The 21,359-nt window shown below is 40.2% G+C and overlaps 1 protein-coding gene across 1 annotated transcript in view; it reads right to left on the reverse strand.

The window, feature by feature from the left end:
* Nucleotides 1–21,359, reverse strand: part of RAPGEF5 (Rap guanine nucleotide exchange factor 5) — a 157,195-nt gene that overhangs the window by 14,091 nt on the left and 121,745 nt on the right. Inside the window, exons 13-23 of the mRNA XM_066554452.1 lie at nucleotides 20,912–21,056; nucleotides 18,969–19,066; nucleotides 18,197–18,227; nucleotides 17,183–17,261; nucleotides 14,073–14,222; nucleotides 11,365–11,462; nucleotides 9,495–9,617; nucleotides 8,117–8,295; nucleotides 4,820–4,910; nucleotides 2,131–2,181; nucleotides 973–1,060 (exon numbers count right to left, since the gene is read on the reverse strand). Coding sequence (XP_066410549.1) covers nucleotides 973–1,060; nucleotides 2,131–2,181; nucleotides 4,820–4,910; nucleotides 8,117–8,295; nucleotides 9,495–9,617; nucleotides 11,365–11,462; nucleotides 14,073–14,222; nucleotides 17,183–17,261; nucleotides 18,197–18,227; nucleotides 18,969–19,066; nucleotides 20,912–21,056 — 1,133 coding nt within the window. The remainder of the gene's footprint in view (nucleotides 1–972; nucleotides 1,061–2,130; nucleotides 2,182–4,819; nucleotides 4,911–8,116; nucleotides 8,296–9,494; nucleotides 9,618–11,364; nucleotides 11,463–14,072; nucleotides 14,223–17,182; nucleotides 17,262–18,196; nucleotides 18,228–18,968; nucleotides 19,067–20,911; nucleotides 21,057–21,359) is intronic.

The raw sequence follows: 21,359 nt of genomic DNA on the forward strand, positions 1-21,359 counted from the left end.
TAAAGATAAAAATGCTGTTTAGGTGCATGTTCTTACACACCAAATTGTAATGCTGTGCAAACATCATTGCTACAAGTGACTTGTGTCTGCTGCTTTTGTTTGCAGGCAAGACATACTCCAGAACACTTTAAAAATATTGATTTTGAAGCCTTGATAATTGTATCCATCGGAATGAATGCAAACTCCTTTGATGTGTGCAAAGAGGGGAAGTGTCTGGTGGCTCCCAAACTGTCACCAGCTGATCTGGAGAACTGCCTTCAAACATTTCACAGCAGCAGGTTGGAATAAACAGCCTAAAGAGAACACTTTCAGAATACAGGAATAAACAAATGAATTTGCCATGTTCAAAGACTGGGCAATTAATAATTAATGACTCTAAGACAATGGAATATTTGAAATACTTGCCATTTAATTAGCTGCCCAGCTCACTGCATTAGCAAGTAGCTGTACTTTATTTTAAGACCGTTTTTTAAAAAAAATTATTTTAGGTAGTGAGATTTTCCTTATCTCTTTTAGACCTATAGGAGACTTGGAAATCCCCTCCTCTAAGGACAGACAGACAGGGCAGGTTCTGCTTTCAGGCTGGCACCAGGGCAGGATCATCCCAGCAGAGCAGGGAGGCATCTCCCAGCAGGCACCTCAGAGCAGCAGTATGACCATGGCCACTGGCTCAGGGGCCTGCAGGGCCACACTTCTCCACTGAAGGGCATGTGGCCAAAGCAAGAGCACACAGCTCCATCCACACTTGACAGGACACCATGAAGTTTTAAGACCTATATGAAAATTGGGATCTTCCCACTGTCTTAAAAGGGAGTTGTTTATTATCCAGACCAAGTGCTACCTTGTCAATACCATTATATCTGTCACATACTCATCTTAAGAGCATCCAAAGGAAAAATCACCTCACAGAAGGTGGTTAAAATCACTTATTTTAATTAACAACAGTGAAGAGCAGCCAAGCTTTAACATTACCTTTCAGAAGTAAGGGCATGAAGGGGATTTTCGGAGATTTCATTTTCTTGAATGCATCTCTGTAAGCTTTGTGATTCAGAGAAGGATCCTACAAAACCATTTGAGTAATAGACAGAAAAATCAATAGGCTATAAAAAGAGCAATTCTAAATCCATTACAGGCTTATGATCTGAACATGATTTAGATATAAAAGGTTTCTTTGGGATGCAAGGTAGCTAAAGGTTTTCTAAGCCAGCTGACATGCTAAACTGAACAAGAACGTAAACAGTGAAAGGAACAAAAACAATTGTGTTCCTCTAGATGAAGCAGTGCTAAATTGAGAGGAAACTGCAGAATAGATTCACTTGAACTGCTCTGAATTTCCCCTGCTCTGAATTTCCCCGCAAATTTCTATTAGCAAAATCCCTTGCTATATAGCACAAAATGTATCTCTGAATGTATTGCTGATTAACTTCTTTAAAAAAGCCAAAACAAACATCACCAAACAGCAACAAAAAATCCCAACAAAAACTGCTTAAAAATCCATGGAGCATGCTGGAGACTTTCAAAGAAAATAAGGAAGCATGTTTCTGTGGCACTGTGTAGGCAATTCAAAAAGTCATCTCAATTTCCAATGTAAACTCCAGCTCACGCAGAATCTTTAAAACACATTCATTTATAATGAACTCCAAGCACAGAAGCATGACAGCTGGTAAAGGCTGGATCTCCTGTTCCTGTACCATGCACCCACTTCCGTGACAGCCAGAGGAAACATTTGTTTATTCTGCTTTGATAATGCTGACAAAGACCCTCAAGCCTCAGATTTTGACATTTGTTTTTTCAAACTTGAGCTGGTCTCTTTTTCTCCTGATCTGCAGCATATTGCTTCAGATAAAGGTAGATTAGCTACCAGGGAAAAAGAACAGCTCCCAAATTGATGCTGGTGAAACTGCATTTGCCTCTCTCTGCCCTTCCTCCCTCTGTCAGGCACAAAGCCTCTCTCCCTTTCATGTTTGCAGACCACCCTGGAGCTCTGGAGAGCCACGTGGCCTTCAGCAAATCACAGATCTGACATGACAAGTCCAACTCCAGACAATAACAGGCAGACTCCAAACAAATTAGGAAGAAGGAAGGCAGGTAAATCTAGCAATGTTCTTCTGCTGCCAACATCATACTTACCGTCAAACTTTCAAGTTCAGTGAAAAGTTTCTTGAACTTCCCAGGAATTTTCTGAAGTGTTGGAAAACAGAGAGGAAAAAAAAAAAAAAAGAGAGAATTTGATTTAGGCAGAAAAATGCTGAGGCACTTTTTTCCATGACACTGCTCTGGGTGAAGTGCCTGCTGAAAGCACCAACAGGCACTTAACCCCAGCTCCTCAGCTCCCAGGGCCCTCATTACAGACCATGTTCAGTGCAATGCCAGCAAGAAACTGGGCCCTGCAGCCTCATCTTGGGGACCTGCATCCTTCTTGCATGGAAACTGCTTGTTAGCAGCAGTTGTTGGCTTTACTTTCTTCCCCAGCTTCCATGACTAAACATCCATATCAAGCTAGATGCAGTAACACAGGCTGAGAATTCAGAAACTGATCACATCCATGTTAAATCATTCGTTGTAATCAATCTTGCCCCAAAACACAGGTTCTAGAAATTAACAGGTCTCACACTCAGTGCTGTTTTATACATCCTGCTAGTGCTGATCAGGGTTAACACTGGCACATACTGGTGCCAAAGTGAGACATTTCCTTAATAAAATGATTACTCTGTCTCTGGTTTCTGCTCCTAATCCCACAGAGAGGTGCATAAAAGACTTTCTAAGGGAGCCCAGGCACAAACTACTGTCTTGCCCTTCGTGTCAATACCTGCTCTACTCCACAAGCATCCACTTTCTTTGTCTCTAAGATGCTTTAATGGATTCACATCACTACATTCAAAGCAATTGTTTGCAATTTAAATTTTCATGCTGGTATTTCAGACTTGAAGGATGGTGTGTGGACCTTAAAGCCTGTCTATTTTTTCCAGCCATAGTAGTTAGTCTAGTAAAAGAGATCCCCTCTTAGTACAAATCCTGTCTTGTCTTTGTCCTTAGATCCTAACAGCCACAGTGACATTACCAAGAGAAAAGAGATTTAGAACAATTAGATTAAGTGGATGTGTACAATTAAAATGCTAAAATGATTGAACATGGAATGGCAATTGCATTTTTTTTCTATCTTAAATCGAGGAAAGCAAGGCCTATTAAAACACTGGATACTGTAGGAAAAAAAGAATATACTTGGGAGCATACTACTTGTTTAAGAAATCAAGTGCAGAGCCAATATGATTTAGTATAAATGGCTGCTTAAATTTAGGTTGTTTCATTTACATGTGTAAGCAATTATAATTAATTTAAAAACATTGCTCTACTTTCTAGAAGTCACATTACTAATGCAAATAACCTTCTGCTTTTCAAACTTCCAGTGCAATGAAGTTTTACAAATAAAAAAAAAGAAGGGATGTGACTTGATAAATATTTTACACACAGAAACGTGACATATTTACAGTGGTACATATGCAGAGGCACTCTTTGTTCCGACAAGCAACACATTCTGCTCTTCCTGAGAGAAGTCCAGCGGCAGCGCATGATCTCCAGAGGCCTCAGCACAGAGCAGAGTTCTGCGTGGCTCTGTGCAGGAGAGATCTGTATCATTGCCTTTCAGACCATACTTGGTCTCTCCCACTCTCCTACCAAAGCCCAGAGAAATGGAATGAAGGCAACTTAGCAGGAGGCCAGGGCAAATGCTCCCCAGAGAGGCGTTTTAGAGATAGAGGCAAGGTGTCTGTATCCTTGTCCTCAGGTATGTAGTTTTTCTAAAACTTTTACTTTATCTCTTATTTAAGTCAGCTCTTCCTTGCATATCTGAGTCCCTGTAAACAATCACTGTCCTTGTTTCTGTGTGTGTCAAAGCCTCAGACATACAAGTGATGTTTCCATATGTGTGGTTCCAGCTGTGGGGGCAGACTTTGCTCTGGACAGTGTCAGACAGGTTTGTAAGTCTCTAGTGGCCCTCTGGTCCCAGCTGTTGGTGCTCAAGCATATCTCCAAGGCAGGAGATCACAGCCCTTCTCTGTCTCTCTGTATTACAGATTGGTATTTTTGGAGTCCTGCCCCCCTGTGCTGTTAAGGGCATGAAGGAGGGATAAGGCTTCAACGCACCCTGCTCAATTACTCCTTCCCCAGTATTTGGTTCATCAGCAGATACAGTAAACTTGCAGATACTGTAACTCAACATGGATGCCATTTGGATGGAAACAAAAAAATCACAACAGAAATACAGATCCCAGTGGGACCCTTCTTTAAACACACTCATACTCTCAGTAGCAGCCAGTAGCTTTTTAAGCAAATAATCTCTGTTCCCCAGTATGCTCCTTATTCATGGCTCATTTCCTAACTTCGTTGTTCAAGATGAGCAGCTGCAAAAAAAAAAACCTGATGAAAGACAACTAAAGAAGGTTTATTTCTACTTTGTTGTTTCGGCTTTTTAATTAAATTATTCCAGAATAAGGTATTGCTTGTTTGGAGCCACCTTTGTAAGACTTTCTGTTCTGATATCTACTTAAAATCCTAGAATAATTTATTTTGTTTTAAGGGGATAAGATCTCCATGCTTTGTTCTTATTTAAAACTCTGGAAGGAGACATTTAAGTGGTTTTTTTTTAATACCTGCGTATCTAAGGTTTCAGGTCACAAAGAATTTTCTCCACCAACATTCCCTCCATGTTTGACTTCAGCATGAAAAAATATTAATCAGAAAGAAAAGGTAATTCACCAGTATACAGCTTTTGTGCAAAATGGTTTTGACAGTGTCTGAAAGATATAAAGATGTGTCTTACCTCCCAGGTCTGAGACAGCCGGCTGACAGATGCAGTGTTGAGACCCATAACAATTGCAAAGAATGAATTCAGATTTCTTTGGGCTTTACAGCTAAGGAATGAAAATATGATTTTTTTGTACTCAGAATCAGCAATAAATGGAATGCACACGTATCCTAGGTTACTGAGTCTCATTTCAACCCTCAGCACTAACATACAGTCATCTCCCACATAATGAACTCATTAAATGTCCTCTCATAACCACCTGCAGTCTAGGTGATGGGGTCTCTAAGAAGTTTTTTAGAAAACATTCTACTGTCTCATCAACCCTGTTGTTGGCAGGTTAATTTTTTCCCTTTGCTGTCAAAAGTAATTTTCCCTTTTCAATGTTCAAGTTACTCCCAGCTGTCCTTTACCATACAGAAAAATTCCTTGACCTCTATTCTGTTGCATAATAAATATTTTCATCCTCTTTTTCATCTTTTCTGTAAATTGTACAACATAGGTTCCTTCAATTTCTCTTTGTACTTGTGGCCTGCAATTTGCTTTTCCATATTGTTATTATCCTTCACTGAATTCTTTGTAATTTATTTTAACTCATATTTAACTCTTATTTCCTTCACTACTTTCTCATGTAGTGAGACAGTGGGGAGGGAAGAAGAAATATAATTACTGTTCTATGTTCTTATGCAAGCATAAAACAAACAGCAAATTATTTATTTGGAACAGCATCACATTTTGTCCTTTCTTTTAATTTGTCATCTATTATCACCCAAGGACCTCTGTCACAGTGCTGTTCTTTACAATCATGCATTTATTTCTTCAGCTCAGTATTAGCATTCTGTAGCTGAATTACTTGGCATCTATCTAAATTAAATCTTATCCTACTGTTGTTTGCACATTCCACTAGACTTCTTAGATAATTCTTTTTTTTCCTATCTACCCTCCAATGCATTTGCAATCCCTCATCATTTTTATTGTCTGAAAATCTGGTTAGTGTTCAATTTACATATGCCTATAAAGCAGTTGCAGCTAGTACTGGTTCCAGTACAGGTCCCAATTTGCTTGATTTCTCTATTTTTTGACATTTTACTGTATACAATCAGACCATGCTTATTTCTAGTTCATTAGGAAACTTGAAATCCTGAAATACTGAGTCCTTTTAAAACAAAAATATTGCCCTGTGTCTTGCAGATTTTTGGAGACTGTACAAATGTATGTGTGCATTTGTGTGTGAGAGCGCAAATACTCTTTTAAGACAATTTAAAGTTCCACTGGCTTCACTGGGATTTATCATCAGTACATGCCAAGGCCTTAGCCTGGAAAATGGCCAGAAGTTGCTACAAGTTTTATAAAGCCTGCCCTTATCACTCTGTACTATCTTGAGACAGTGTATTTCTCACTTCACTTCAGCTGTCTTCGAGTTAATCCTAACTTTGTTGCTTAGATTCTTTTTATCATGAAAGCCAGGCAGCTCCCAAAGGCAACTCAGGTCAAAACAAGGAAGGTGTCCAATGCAGCCTGCATGAACTGTCTGTTGGGTGGACCCACCCCTCACAGCAAGCTGTGCAGAGAAGGGATGTCTCTCACAGCCAGCCACTGCTTGCTTGGGGAGCAAAAAGGCTGCTGTTGTCATCTTTTTGTTCTAACCTTACATTGATTTGTTTCTTTAACTCCCCAGGATGCTTGTTTTTTTTTTTCTAAAAACATGCTAATTAATTTTGTTTATTGAACCACTTGTCTTTTAGACTACTCATCAACAGAAGTGTATGGATTTGTTTTCCAAAAACTCTGTCTCCCTTTTATGTATTGACACACTTGTGTAAAATGCTTTCCTCAACAGCAAAGCACACAGATAATGAATATGAAATCTTAGTCCTGGTGGTTTCCTGATCAGAGAAAGATTCCTGGCTGAACCAGTGAGCAGAGAACAGGGAACAGCCAGAGCTGTTCATAGTTCCCTCCGTCTCTGCCTTAGTCATAAACAGAACAGGAGGGCTGCTTGGCTTGACCCATGGTGTGTTTAGCACACCATCCTTCCACCCTAATAGTTCCTCTCTCATCAACTCTTCCAGAACTGATGAGATACAGTGGTGTGTTCATTTAGAAAGCAGCTTTTATGATGAAAAAAAATCTTGTGAAAACTACGCACTCTCTTATTTCATCACCTACATTCTGCAGTGCTGGGTGCTTCTGCAATACACGGGGAGAGTCTGTCTACTGTTTACTGACAACTGTATTTGGTCTCCATAACTTTGGCTTGTCACTTTACAGAATGGGATCAACACTTCAGTCTGGTAACAAATATATGGTTATTCACATAGGACTGGCACAAAACTTTTCTTGGGATGCAATTAATGCTACAATGGTGCAAGCAAGGCACATGGAACCAACCATTTTTTGGTCATTGGTAGGGCAGAAAATGAACATATTACTGGATGCCACACAACTTGCAAACTAAATCGGATCACATTCATGAGTTACACTAGATTAGATTAGAAGAAGTAATTTCTCTAAAGGCACTGCTTCAGCGGAGAACAGTCCTCTGTATGTAAGTGCCTTGCAAATTAAATCAGCCCAGCTGATGAAGGGAACAATTTATACATTTTCCACAACCATGCATATTCAAATATTGCAGAAGACCAACAAGTGGAGAGAGAGGTGAGAAGGATGATTGCATATATTTAAATTGCTCCATTCCCTTGGTTACTAAGACAAAGAGTGATTACAGAGAAAAGAAATCTCTGTGTATAGTATATATTTGTATACTACCGCAAGACATAGAATAAATCCAGTACTACCCAGTAACAGTGAAAGAGTAGACTGTCAAATCTAACATATGAAAAAGCCTACCACTCCAGTAAGTGAAAGAGTACTACAGAGAGGATTACAGAGGGCAACAGCTTATTGCAGTTAGGTTCCTCTCTAGAGGTAGGACTTCCAAGTTTATAACAGAATGCTTTGGTTTCTCTATCTAGTCTTGTGTGACTGTTGCACTGCCAGAATAGTTCTGTCATACGGTCCTCAGGTTATCTCAGCTCAGAAGGAGCTATCTCTGCACCCTCAGGGATGTGGCAGCTGGCACTGCAGACACAGCAGCTAAGCTGCCCAAGGGAGATTTGAGCAGCACACACTCCACCATGCTAGTTTTGAGCAGGCTCTGCTGTTGTTATCTATGGACTGTTTTATTTAGGAATGCTAACTACACTATCAAAACACAGGATGATGAATTAGTTTTCCTTCCTTGCCTCTCTACCTACTTCTTGCCAAACAAACCATGTGAATTCAAGGATTTCTGTTGCAACACCAGAAACTTACTGGGCAGCAATCTTGATGAACTTTTTCACTAGCTGCACACGTTTGCAGAGCTGGCTACAGAGGAGTATCTCGGTGGCCACCCAAAGCTGGACCTCGTTGCATCTTTGAAGCAGAAGACTGAGATTCTCGGTGTTTTCAGCACTGCCCTGTCTGCTGAACGTGAAGTATATCAGCTCTTGCTGGAAGACATTGACAACATCAGTAGGGATATAGAAACAATTTAAATAGAAATGAACTGTAAATTATTTAAAATTATGTTTCTGAAACAAGGTTTGGTCACAAATGGTTATTTTTTCATTATCCATGAGCTAATCACAACTGGTTCAGGTTTGGCTTAGCAAAATCTAGAGACTTATTACAGAAGGCAGGTGGACTGGAAATCCTGCAAGATATGCTCTTCTTGTTAGAATTCCCAAGGTTCCATTTCTGGCTATAGCCAGGTACAAGACATAAACAATCTATTTCTGTATTCCATCACTTCTGTTCCAGTAAGAAAAATCAACCATATCGAACCACTGCAGAATCTGAAAAATTTCTATTCAAACTTGTTTCTGTATTAGCCAATTTTTAATCAATAGAGGTGTGGGTTTGATTTCTGTAAAAAAAAAAAAACAAAAACCCAAATGTGGCCAGTTTCAAATTTAAAGCGCCTAAACTGAATAAAACCCCCAAAATGAAAGAAAAGGAAAGCATCTGGTGAACAGCAAGGCAATTTCACATTCATTTTCTCAGAAAGCCAACATGCTTGTCAGTAAATGGTATTTTCAAGAGAGCTTTTCTACTGTTAACTGTGTGTTTTACTCAGCAACCCAAACCAGAACCTATCAAAGTCATTGAAACAACCCAATGGGCCCTGAAGTGCACCATTATCTCATTTAATAAAGCCTGCCCAGTATTCTTCATCTCACTGCAGCCTAACAAGAACAAGGACAGTGATGTGACCATCTGAATTGCTGAAACTGTGAATTCTTCTGTGGCTAAAGTGATATGAAAGACAACTATTTGTGGAGTCCCATATTTACTAAAACATTATCAAGTGCATAGGACATTTTGCATATGTAACACATTCACAGAGAAAGTTTTTAGAACATAATCATGGTCTTTTACTCTTTTGAGGCAAATCTCAATAGAACACATCAAGTATACAGGGAACATATGAGATGCCCAAACACAGGAAAGTTACAAACCTCTGACAATTCTTTTCAGTCTCAAGGACTGCAAGGTAACGCTTGGACCTGTGACCACTACTGAGAGCTGCCAAATCACGTTGTCATGACACTGAGGCAAGCACCAGGAGTACCAATGTTCCAAAATCCACCACAGTGATGCAAAGCTGCATGACAGTAATATACCTGGAAGTGGATGTGGCGCTTCTTACCTCGTGAATTGCATTGAAGAGGCTCCAGTCAAAGTTTGTTAGTTCTAAGGCAAGATCCCAGGTGTTAATTCCCAAAATCCTCACAGATCTTTGCTGCAATTCCTCATTTTCAGAAAATGGGCTCTAAATGAACAGACAAGAGCAAAACAAATTCCTCAAGAAATGCCAAAGGTTCTGCAATGAAACAGTTACTGGACTAACGTACCAAACAGAGCTGAGCAGGTAATCTTCTCTAAGTGCACTCTGAGGGCTTTTTTCCCCACTAATCAAAATGAAGGAGCTATAACCTCTTTAATAAATAGTTTGAAATGGGAAATGGGTCAATAGGATCAATGATTTGCTTTGGAGAGTCAGGCTTTCTTCCTCTCTCCTTCTCTCTCCCTCTCCCAACCTTGAATATAAAACACTGGCCAAGCAGAGAGCATAATGAAAATAAAATCTCTCAAACTATCAGAAAATAAAATCTAAATTAAGACACCAGTAAATTTTCTGATGTAAAAGAATCATTCTAAAAACACATTGGATTAAGAATAAATGCACATAACTTGCCCTCTAGTCCACTTCTACAAATAACAAAAATCCATATATTTTATGATTAATCTACACCAAATGTAATCAACAAAGAGTAAAATGCTGTGGGTTCTGATTCATAAAAGTTACTTAGTATATTACTGTGGAGTGCTGTGGTACTGCTGGCATTCAGGGTCATTTAACATTTCCATTATTAGCTGGGATTTTCAAGTTTTGCATTTCTCTTGGCTTTTTTAACCTCATCAGCCTGAAACTTGGCACATGAACCATCTGCCAAAATCGAAGATTATTCTTACCAGTTAAGCCATTACTTTGGTGCTATATTTCAGACATTTACAGCAAGTTTTGCAATCCTTATTATGTAACTAATGAAACTAGATTGGCTGTCACCTGTCTACACTGAAAACCTTCCCTTAGTATTCACATTTTTTGAGATGGCTCAAAAGCCAGAGATAATGGGGATGACAGATTACAATGATAGTGGCATGTCAGCTCTTCAGGGCACATTGATCCCACAAAATGTAAATAGACATTTCTCATCCCGAGGATGAATGCACAGATCCTAGAGGTACTGACACCACATGTAGAAGTCAGTTGTGATACAGCCCCTACTCTTTCCTGGAAACATCTGCATAATAAGCAGAAAACTACTGGAACACCAAAGTGCCCGACCATGCCTGCCTCACTGAGGTTTTGGGAAAGCATGGAGGGAGGGAGGTTGCAATCCTGAAGACAGAGGGAAGGATGAGAGAGATCTGCTGCCTCTCGATCTGCTGACCTTCCCAGCGCCAGCAAGAGGATGGAGAGACAGACAGGCAGAAGGAAAGGAGGAGAACACACCCCCAGTGCTACATACCAGCTGCCACAACACAGGGGTGACACTGATGGGTCTTGTGGAACTCACACAACATCTATTTCCACATGTAGTAATTCCAGGGAATTTGTTCACCAATTTGTATGATTATGTACCAGCCAAAGCGCTACAGAAGCACAAGGCAGGGCGGGGAGGAAAGAGTCACAAGAACCCTGAATAATCCTCATCCCATCCATTCTGGTACAAACACAGGTCAGCTTTCCCAGGCTGATGTAGATTGCAAGATTTAAGCTGCACAGAAGCTTTGGTTTATTTAAAATTGATGAACAAATTCCATTACTGTTCAGTCAAATAACTGCTGCTAATGAAAGATTTTTTTTTTTAAGAGATAGAGCAGCTCAGTAAGCTTTACTAAGGAAGCAAAAAATAAATTCTGCATTGCAAAAGCCCTCTGAGAGGAATACTAAGGTTTTGATTTAGAGTCAGACAAACAAAAAATGGGAAATATACAATACCAATCCTTACCAAAGAATCAGTCAGATCTTTTCGGTATACAAACATACGACTGGATGACTCCAAAGATTTTGAGATGGCCAGATCATTTGGTTGTAGCGCCTGTTTTTCTGTAAAAACAGCAAAAAACCAGAAGTTTCAGAACAGGAGTAAAAGCTGTATATGAGAAATAAAGGTACAATTGTATTTGTGAAGCCACATCAACCTCTTAGAAGGTAACTAAGCATCAAATTCAGTCTCTGTTGGTACCAATCATTTCCACCCTGCTCAGGCGAGATAAAGGCAAGATATGTCTGTTGGACTAGAGCACAAAAGCTTCCTGCTTCTGCTTTCAAACTGCATTTCACATACAACAGAAAGAAACCCTGAAATCATCTGGTCTAGCCTCCAATGCCTTAAAGAGCATTTAATTTCAGCCCAGTGTATCTAGTATAAATGTAGTGAATTTTGACACTCTGAAGAGCAGAGTGTCTCAGCCTCCAGAGACTGAGCTGTTCTGTGTCACTGGAGACAAAACCAGGGGTGGAGATTAAATCAGTAGCCACAGCTATTGAGCAGGAAAAGAAGTTTAAAGGATCCCATCACCATGAAATTCACCCCAGAGCTGCATAGTCCTTTGTAACACAGTATTTATAATAATTCTTCTAGACTTAGAGCAAATAATTTGGAAAATAGCTGAGTAGAAGAGCAGGACACTGGTAGCAAACAGAAAGGACTTTTTTTTCTCCAGTCCAGAGTTCAGCTGGTTCAGCTCTGTGGAATCTTGAATGAACTAGAGAAAGGTGGGGGGAAAAATAAAGCAAAACTCCAAATACAGCTTAAAAACTGCCTTGCAAAAACTGTCACTTCCCGGGGGCTCCAAGTAATCCTCTGGAGACCAGATACATGGTAGATCCACTACTACACCAAGAACACTGACAGCTACCCTGGACTCTGCATTGCCCATGAGGAGTAGAACCAGGAGAAGTCTGAGAGCCAAATATCATTTCAGACAGTTTTCCCTTTTATCCATGCTCACTTATCCATTGATGCACAGATACATTAGCTGAACTATAATTATGTTTTTTTCAAGGTAATTTTGAATGAAGAGCTTGCTTATCCATTATTGGACTACAATAAAAACAGGTTCTCCAATGTTCATACTGCTGCCCTCCAAGTGGATGAAAGACAAGAGTTCTAAGTCACACAAATAGCAAAAACACAAAGCAGAAAAAAAAGCAGAGCAGGTTGGTGTTTATTACTTGCAGTAACGGATGCATAAGAAGAAAGACTGATATTGTTGTATTTCAAATTAACTCAGGCAATGTAACTAAATAACATTTTAGGGGTTATAAAGATCACGTACAAATGGCTTTCCTACTTTACCTGCATGTTATTTACTGTCTCTCATTGAAAACCAAGTGGCAACCACTTCCATTTTGTGGCTTTCCTGGGAACCAATATAGTGTGTTTCATTATTTATGAACAGTTGGTTTTCTTTAGCTAAGCAGGCAGTTAGAACCAGATTTATTGCTATCAGAGCAAAACTTGACCTGCTCTTGAACAGGAGAGAAAGACCTGAAAAACAACAGCAGCAGAGTGATTTCTCAGCGCTGTGAAATGCACTGAAGGGGAGTTTGGGCACACACAAGGGTAAAAAGAATATGCCTGAAAATGATATAGCCTGGATGGCCAGGACACCCATGTGTGATGCTCCCAATGGCTGCTCTGTGCCCAGGGTCTCAGCAACCAGAGCAGGGCACCATCTCACTGACACACACATCAGTGCACTCAAAAATAGGTTTATTTAATTGAGCTTAGCATGGGGGGGGAAAAAGTGACCTTCCAGTTCTGAATCAAAGATACAAACAGAACAAGCCAGCAGTTGTGTGTATTTCATTTAATTAGACTGACAAAGTAGTAGCAATGAGTGCTGTAACTTAAAAGACCCATCCTTTGTCTTAGGGGGTCAACACCAACTAATGTTATCTGAGAATACTGCCAAGATATTCTACACTCAGTCCTTTTGTAGATCCAGCTTCATGGTTCTATGCACCTAGTTAAATTGCTTCCAAAAAACACCGCAATGATCAAAACAATCTGACCAAGGAGCTTGAGACCTGCCAAAGATCAAAGAAGATCTTGGGACTTTGGCTGGTCCCTAGTAACACTCCACGATTGCTATAGTCTTTCTTAAAAAAGACAGTAAGCCCTTCTATTTAATGACTAACACTAAAAGAATAGGCAAAAGATGTCAGTTGCTGCTTACAAAATATTGCTGAGATTGCTTCCAGTATCTCAACTGTGCAAATGCACGTCTTCCTCCTTTCAGCTCAAGAATATTTGTTACCTATGCCATAAATGAGGAAACAGCCATGCATATAGTATTTGCTATTCCCGTCTCTATTTTCAAGGCAAACCATGCCTCATTGCCTTCAAAATTAATTTAAATTCCAAAATAGGAGATTCATCTGTGGAAAAGAAATAAAACCTTGCAATACTGCTGGAGACTGAGAGTTCTTTACACTCCCTTCCCAGCCAGGAGATGCTACATCCCACAGTACCCAAGAAAGAGCTGTTGCCATGGAAACAAGTCTCTGGGAAGCAGCTCCTCATTGTTCCCCTGGTCATCCAGCTGTGGGCCCACAGAGGAACAGTTGTATCCTTGCATCAGAAAATGCCAGCCCTCCCTTACCTGATGCAATAAGAGGTAAGTAGTCAAATGAAGGGAAGTTACTCACCACCAGAGAATGAGACTGTCACCAGCGCCAACTCCTCCTCCGGGTACTGGATCTTTTCTGCCACGATCTTCAGAATCTCCTGAGCTGAAGTTGACACTTGAGCTTTCACACTGACATAGGAGTGCTCTGTTATATACACACGGCAGAAAACTGCACAAAGGAACAAAGACATGCTCAGCTGTAGGCAGAGATACCTGAACAGAGCAAAGAACAAACTTGCAGACCCCACCACTGCAATGCCTCAGCTGGCTGGCTGCTGCTGGAAGGGCAGCCACTGCACCCTGACACAAAGGACATGAAACTAAGCAGAAACATCACCATTTTTCCCCTCCCCGCTTCCTCTCCCTGAGAAATGAGAGATGCAGGCAAATGGAAACAGTCTCCCACAGCAATATCTATTTAAGATCTCCTACCCTGAGGATTTGTCACAGACAACTTCCTTCACTGCCTATCTTCTTTGAAACTCAGCTGTTGCCATTTTTTCTCCCTTCATTTTAGGTTCAGATAAATCACTGCCCTTTCAGTATACTTCATGTCTGCTGCAGAAATTGTTTTGGACCTCCATTTCTACCTGGAACAGGAAGCTTTGCAAGAACATTGCTCCCAGGTTTTCAACCACATCTGATAGCTTATCTGTCTAGACATCTAAACAACTTGCCAGAGTATTTCAGCACCAGCAGAGACTGCCCAAACTGCCATACAATCAGTTCTGACAACTCATTTCCTGAATCACAACAGCACATATTAATGGGACTGGTTTGGAGAAACTCCCTGGGCTCACTACTCCCACTGAGGTCCATGAGTTGGTTCAGCTCTGGGAATGCTGTGGTCAGCTCAGCAATTACTTTTTTTCTGCTACAAAAGGGATGTACACTCTTTCTGCCTGCCAGAATTTTAGGTTTACATCTTTTGCAGAGTTTGCCCTAGCTAGTTCTTTGAAATATGGCTGACACACTTAAGTGGAAGAAACTGAGCTGCAGACTTGCATAAATATTTTGAAAATTACATCTGCTAATCAGAATCGTCACAGCTCTTAGTTTCACACTCACTTCAGTGCTCAATTAAACTTTCAATTTCCTTCTCCTCTAGCACTTCTTATTCTAGACAGGCTGCTACCATGCCAACACAGGACAACTTTTCTTCTCCAGAACTGTTGTATTTTTTTTATTATCTTTATTGACAGATGTATGTAGCAATAGCTCTTTGCTTGTCCTACAGATCTTCATGGCTTCAGGGCACTTTCATTAGTGAAGACTATGCCAGAAGCAGTTAGGAACTCTATCCTTGAGAACAGGGTTTTTTCCTGTTGTAATAAAGAAAAAATGAATATGAGAATGAAGGAGGCACTTAACATTGAGTATTGGGGAAAAAAAGCCATTTGATTTTATAATTCCTTTTTAACCTGTCTCTGCTGACAGAGAGTAAATGAGATGCTCATTCTATGGCAGAATATTTTATCAGAATAGATACACATCGTGAAGATGGAGACATCCGACTGCACCTTAAATTACGAGGTAGAAAAATAAATTTAAAAAAATCTGATAGGAATATTTGGACTCCATATGCAAACTGACACACCTTGCTACATGACTTTGTTTGAAATGTCCTCTTGGTCATTTGCAAAGGGACAATGACAGTGATGTCATTTTATAAATGGGCTATTGATTTATCCTTCTTTTAACACTGAACTAAATCAACCCACAGGTCAGATGCTCATGCACAACCACCATAGTGATTCTCCTCCTCACACCCTTCCAACGTTCTGTCTATGATATCTCTTGGGATGGACCACATCATCTCTTCCAGGAGCCTGAGCTGCTCCTCTGTCAGAAGGAGGGAATGCCAGAGGGAGGAAGTAGCCATGGGCTGCAAGCTGCTCTGGTAATGATTGCAACAGAGGATAAAACACCTCTGGTCAAGTGGCACAGTGCAGCTGGACAGACCCATCCTCACAAGCACCATCAGCCAGACAGCAATCCACCACAAGTGTTAGATGTCCACCCTCTGCATCTGTCTCTCCCTTCCCCAACTTCACTCTGGCTATTTCATTCCTTCAATCCCATCATAATCCATGGCTCCTGCTCTCAAGCAGTGAGACAAAAGCAATTTAACTCAGTCAGGACTGGCCTTGCTGGGTCCTGTCCTGGTGGCTGTCCTACCACAGTCACACAGTCTGTCCCCTCTCTCACACCAGCACACTTTCCTTTCCAGTCACCCACAAGCTGTGTCCAACTTCAAAAAAATAATGAGTGTGGGGGTTCACATCCACAAATAACATTTTTAGAAGAAGCCTTGGTAGCATAAACCTCAAAACCCCCTACATTTGAAGCACAAAAAGAGGATTATCTATCAGCAGCACACACTGTGCAAGTCTTTTGACTTGGCGTAGAACAAGCTCAGTTTTTATTCTGTCACAAATGAGCACTAAAAATACACTGACTTCAAGTGAACTTCTGGAGCTTTGTTCCCAGTAAGAAATGAAGATCTACTGTCAAAGAGCCAGGTAGGAGGTCCTTCTGCCATTCCCTGCTGGTGTACACAGTGTTCTCCTCTCTGCCTCCTTCCTGGCTCAGGCATTGCAGGAGGGTGACGGCCTCACTGCCTTACAGTACCAATAGTGATGCAGGGAATTGCCTTTGGAAATGGTTGGCATTAAAGTGAAGTGGCACCTCACACTCCACACAGAGATGTTTTTGAGCAGAGAAGGAACTAAGGCACATTCACAGAGCTGGCAGATCCTGGCCCATTTCATGTGACAGGCTTCTTCATTCACCTTTCACAGCCAAGATATAGGTCAAGAGACCAAGAGCATGAACTGGAGCAGAATTAATGCCTGGTGGATGGGCTGCCAGCACACCTGGGACATACACAGGATTGTGACAAGGGGTGCTGGAGGAACCGGACAGGTTAAAAAACCCCTTGAAATATCATGGCACTGCTGAGCCCTGCCAACCAGGAGGAAGAAGGAAAACTTGTCAAGTATTTCTTCTTTGTGTCCCTAAGGTCTTGTTCAAAAGCTATATGTCAGCTAAAGAATATTTGCATTGAAGTCCTTTTGAAACAATTGTATAGCTTTTGAGCTTTCCCTCCATTCTTTAATTTATACTCACTTTCTTCTGTTTCATTCACAGTTCCTCTGTGCTGCAGCCAGTTCTCCTTTACACTGAACTGGTGGAAAAAGGTTTTATTCTGTGAAGGAGTGGAAAAGAAACAAAGGGGAAAAAAATCAGTGATTTTTTGCATCCCTGCTGTTTACAAAGCAGTAATTCACGGAATGCAGCATTTAACCCATATGTCTGGCCAAAAGGCTTCTGCATAGGAAGTACACCCACCCTTTCTTGGAGCAGTAAACCGGGAGTTGCCTTACTAAATAATGGCCAAGGTGGGGATTTTGGAGGAAGCAGGACATGCCAAAGCTAAGCAGCTTGCACAATTCAAGGTTTTCTGTCTTCATGTTCAGAGCCCATTTCTTACACACTTCTTATATACATTTCCCATGTAGCAATCAGCCTATTTAGCAATTTCACTACAATCTCATGTTCTGCTTTCCACATTTTTGCAGGAACATTTTAAGCTTATTACACACTTCACCTTCAGCCCAGTAAAACTGACAAACACAGCAATTCACCTCTGAGCAGGTTGTACACCAACTTTCTCTGGCTGCAACTTCTCCCTCCAGTCAGACAGACAGATTCATGTTCCTCTCTTTTTGTCTGTCCCTGTCACAACAAATCCACCCTTTGCTCTGTTTACATGACATCCACATCAATGTCTGTGTTCAGCCTGGTTTGCCCAGCTTGCTACATCCCTCTAGCCCTGTGGGGACACCCTCCCAGGCCTCTCCTGAATTTTGACATCTCAAAGCATCTTGTTAAACATGCTAATACTGTCACAACCACTGCAGGTTAGCTCACACTGCTGATATCCAGGATGCACTCAAAGGAAAAAAACAATGTTCCTTAAGCAGCATTGCATGTCTAACCTCTCTGATGTGTCCTGTCATGTTTTTGGTCACCAGCCATGTTCAGTTAAGAAGCCAAGAAAAGAGAGAGAAGTGGGCAGAGGGGAAAAAAAAGTGAGATGGTAAGTTAACTAGCTATCAGCAACAGTCAAGTTGGCATTACCTTTCGATGAGGCGAATACTCATCTACAGTGCTGAAACAAAAAGGAAAAATCACAATCATTCTTTCCAGCCAAAGCTTAGGAAAAGGAAGTTTTAGCTATAACAAACTTTACAACATCAGGAAGTTTTTAACAGTAAATGGTCACTGCAGAAAGGCCCCAGAGGTTCTTCAGGAAAAACTAAAGGCATCTGGCTCAGCCAGAGAACTTTCCTTTGACTTGCATAATCGATGTGCTGAAAAGCAATGCTGCCAGCTCATGAGCTGTTGGAGTAGGCTAACACAGCACTCAGGGTCAGCCTCCAGGGCACAGCTCCTTCCACTTCCCCAATGGCCAAACCATGGAAACAACCTCCATTTGTTGGAAAAACATGCCACTGAAATATTTTTTATAGATGCCATATATATTAGTAAAATAATAACTCTGAGATGACTATTCCAAGTGATTTGCTTCTCAGTACTGCAGAGAGAATGAAGGTACCATCTGAAGTCACAGACTGCAACTTCTGAGGGAATTTTTGCCAGCTTCTTCACAAACTATTGCTCTGTCTGTAAGTAATCCCAAGTGAAATTGATGGGAGTGAGTGTTGAGTCACAAACACTGCCCAACAAACATCAGAAAAAACAGAATAATCTAGCCTTAGTTTTAAGAAGAGATGATTTGTAAAACTGAATATGCCACTCATCACTTCACTGAATTACAGAAAGATAGCAACAAAAATAAATGACACTCTGAATAAAAGAAGACTTGATCACTAATACAATCAATACTTACTGACGGCGATGCATCCCAAGTATCTTCTGGAATTCTTTCAGGTCCTTCTCAAGAACGGGATACTCATACACATCATCTAACACATTTCTGTATATCGTCTACAAAACAAAGCAGTGCCTTAACACACTGACAACTCAAACATTAATCTAAGGCATCACATCAGTGGTCTAAGTCAATTCAGGCACTATCCTACTAAAACAAGTTTTATCATTATGTTGATGCAAAACATGTAAGGAGAGAATGTTCCTCTTTAAATTTACAAACTGGTCAATATTCAATATTCTTTGGAAAAACACTCTTACTTACTACTGTGTACCAAGCAAGAGCACAAAATTCTTGTACTATTTTGTCTATAAACAGGAAAATTTAAAACACCACTTGTGGCTATTACATAAAACCTGGTTAGGTCAGCATAACACATTCTGAAGCATGACAGCACACTACACCATCATCACTTATCCAAAATAATAACAAATAGGTTCATCAGATTAAGATTTTTAAAATGGCAAATATTCTACTTTACCTTTCCTCACATTTGCATGCATTTTAAACTGAGTTGATGCCTCCCACTAACTCCCACAATTCTTCCTAGCTGTAAACTAACACATAAATAAACCTTAATTTTAATTTTGGGGGAAGACATTGTCATGATTGAAAATCTAGGAAATATTTTCTCTACAGTTTTTCTGCATCTGCACGTAGATCCTTCCCTTTCCCTTCTAAGAAACAAGGATCACATGCATGAGCTGAGTCACCAGGTTTGCTTTAGCCCCCACATTCAAAGATTTCTGCATGAATGATTTTAGCCTATGACCCTGTATGTTGGTTTTGCACATGTAACTACAACCATCATTACTATTATTGCTGTTTATGCTACACACAAGCTTCCAGAAGAGGGATTGTGAGACAGTGCACAGTCACACACCTCCATGGCCAGAAAGCCCTGCATTCAGAAAGCTGCAACTCAGTGTGACATAACTGATGCCTGAAATGATGTCCTCTTTCCAGTACAGCAATCTAGTACCAAAAAGCAAAAATCCTAAGGTCTCTGCTTCCCTATCCAGTGTGTACTACTTAAAAAACAAAACAAAACAAACAAAACAAACAAAAAGAAGGAATCTCAAGATTTTCTCCACATTGCCTTTGTCTTGAGCAAGTGACTGAAGAGATAAAAGACCTTTAAGAAGATCTCCAGTCACAGACAAAGAACCTCAGCAGTAAAAGTGTAAGATACTGCAAAGTCTCCTAAAATACCCTCACCTTTCAACCAGCAGGGAAAAAATACATACTGAAAAAGAAAATCAGTAACCAGATTGATTTCAGGTTCTCAACAACAGCGCTATTTTCAACTTAACAAGGGCTTAATTAATTAATTAGTAAGAGCTGTTGGAACTCATACAGAGATATGAGAAGAACTTAGCTAACAAGTAAGGAACAAAATTTTATTTCTCAAAAATACATAAAGCTATGCTGCTCTCCATGTCCACCCAGCAAACACCATGGAATAGGATTTCACTTCTCAGTCAAAGTAGCATCTCTTACATCACCTCAAAACTCTCAATGTCCATGATCCTCTGGATACTGACTGCAGACCCTATTCTGACAGACATGACTGGTGCGTCCAAGGAATGCCCACATCTTTGTAGTTTTATTTCTTACCTTCCCAACTTTTCCCATTTTCTAGTGACCACAGGAGTTCCAGAAGTTTCGTATGTTAAAGTAATGCTTTTAATGTTGACTGTATTGACCATACAGGATTTCTGTTCAAACTGACTATATATAAGGCATTTAAAGAAGACATATGTAAATCATTTTATATTATAGATTTAATGGAGAAGATCTAAGTATGAAAACATATGTTTCATAGATTTTCCTGTTGGGGATTTTAGACACAGTATGTAATTAAACAGTAATGAAATGCATCACAGAAATTGTTTCAATACCTTTAAAAATTGTTTTAAATGCTCATCTTCGTGTAACCAGTCTTTGTAGAGAGAAGTCCATTGAGACACCAAATGCAAGACTTTTCTTTTCCTACAGGACACATCAGAGTCATCTTCTTTCCCTTGGTGGTTCTTAGCACAATAGGTGCAGCAGGTTAAGGAACATATAATAAGAACTCAAAGAAACTTTAAAATTGACTGCTGGCAAAGAGTTTGCAATAATCTCATTTGCTAAAGAAAGGGATTTTTTCACTGCATTGCTCAGTTTTAAATGTTTTATCCTGTCTGGAGCTTTAGGAGTTTCATAACTTTTGGGAATGAATTCTCAGTAATAGGAATTTCTATTCATCCTCTGTGCCAAGAAGATTTTTTTTTCCCTTACAGATTAGAGAGGTGAGTCTATAAAAGTAAAATCAATTCAAAAGGAATTATACAATGTTCAGTCATA

This window comes from Molothrus aeneus, chromosome 1, assembly GCF_037042795.1.
Source record: "Molothrus aeneus isolate 106 chromosome 1, BPBGC_Maene_1.0, whole genome shotgun sequence".
Lineage (NCBI taxonomy): Eukaryota > Metazoa > Chordata > Aves > Passeriformes > Icteridae > Molothrus > Molothrus aeneus.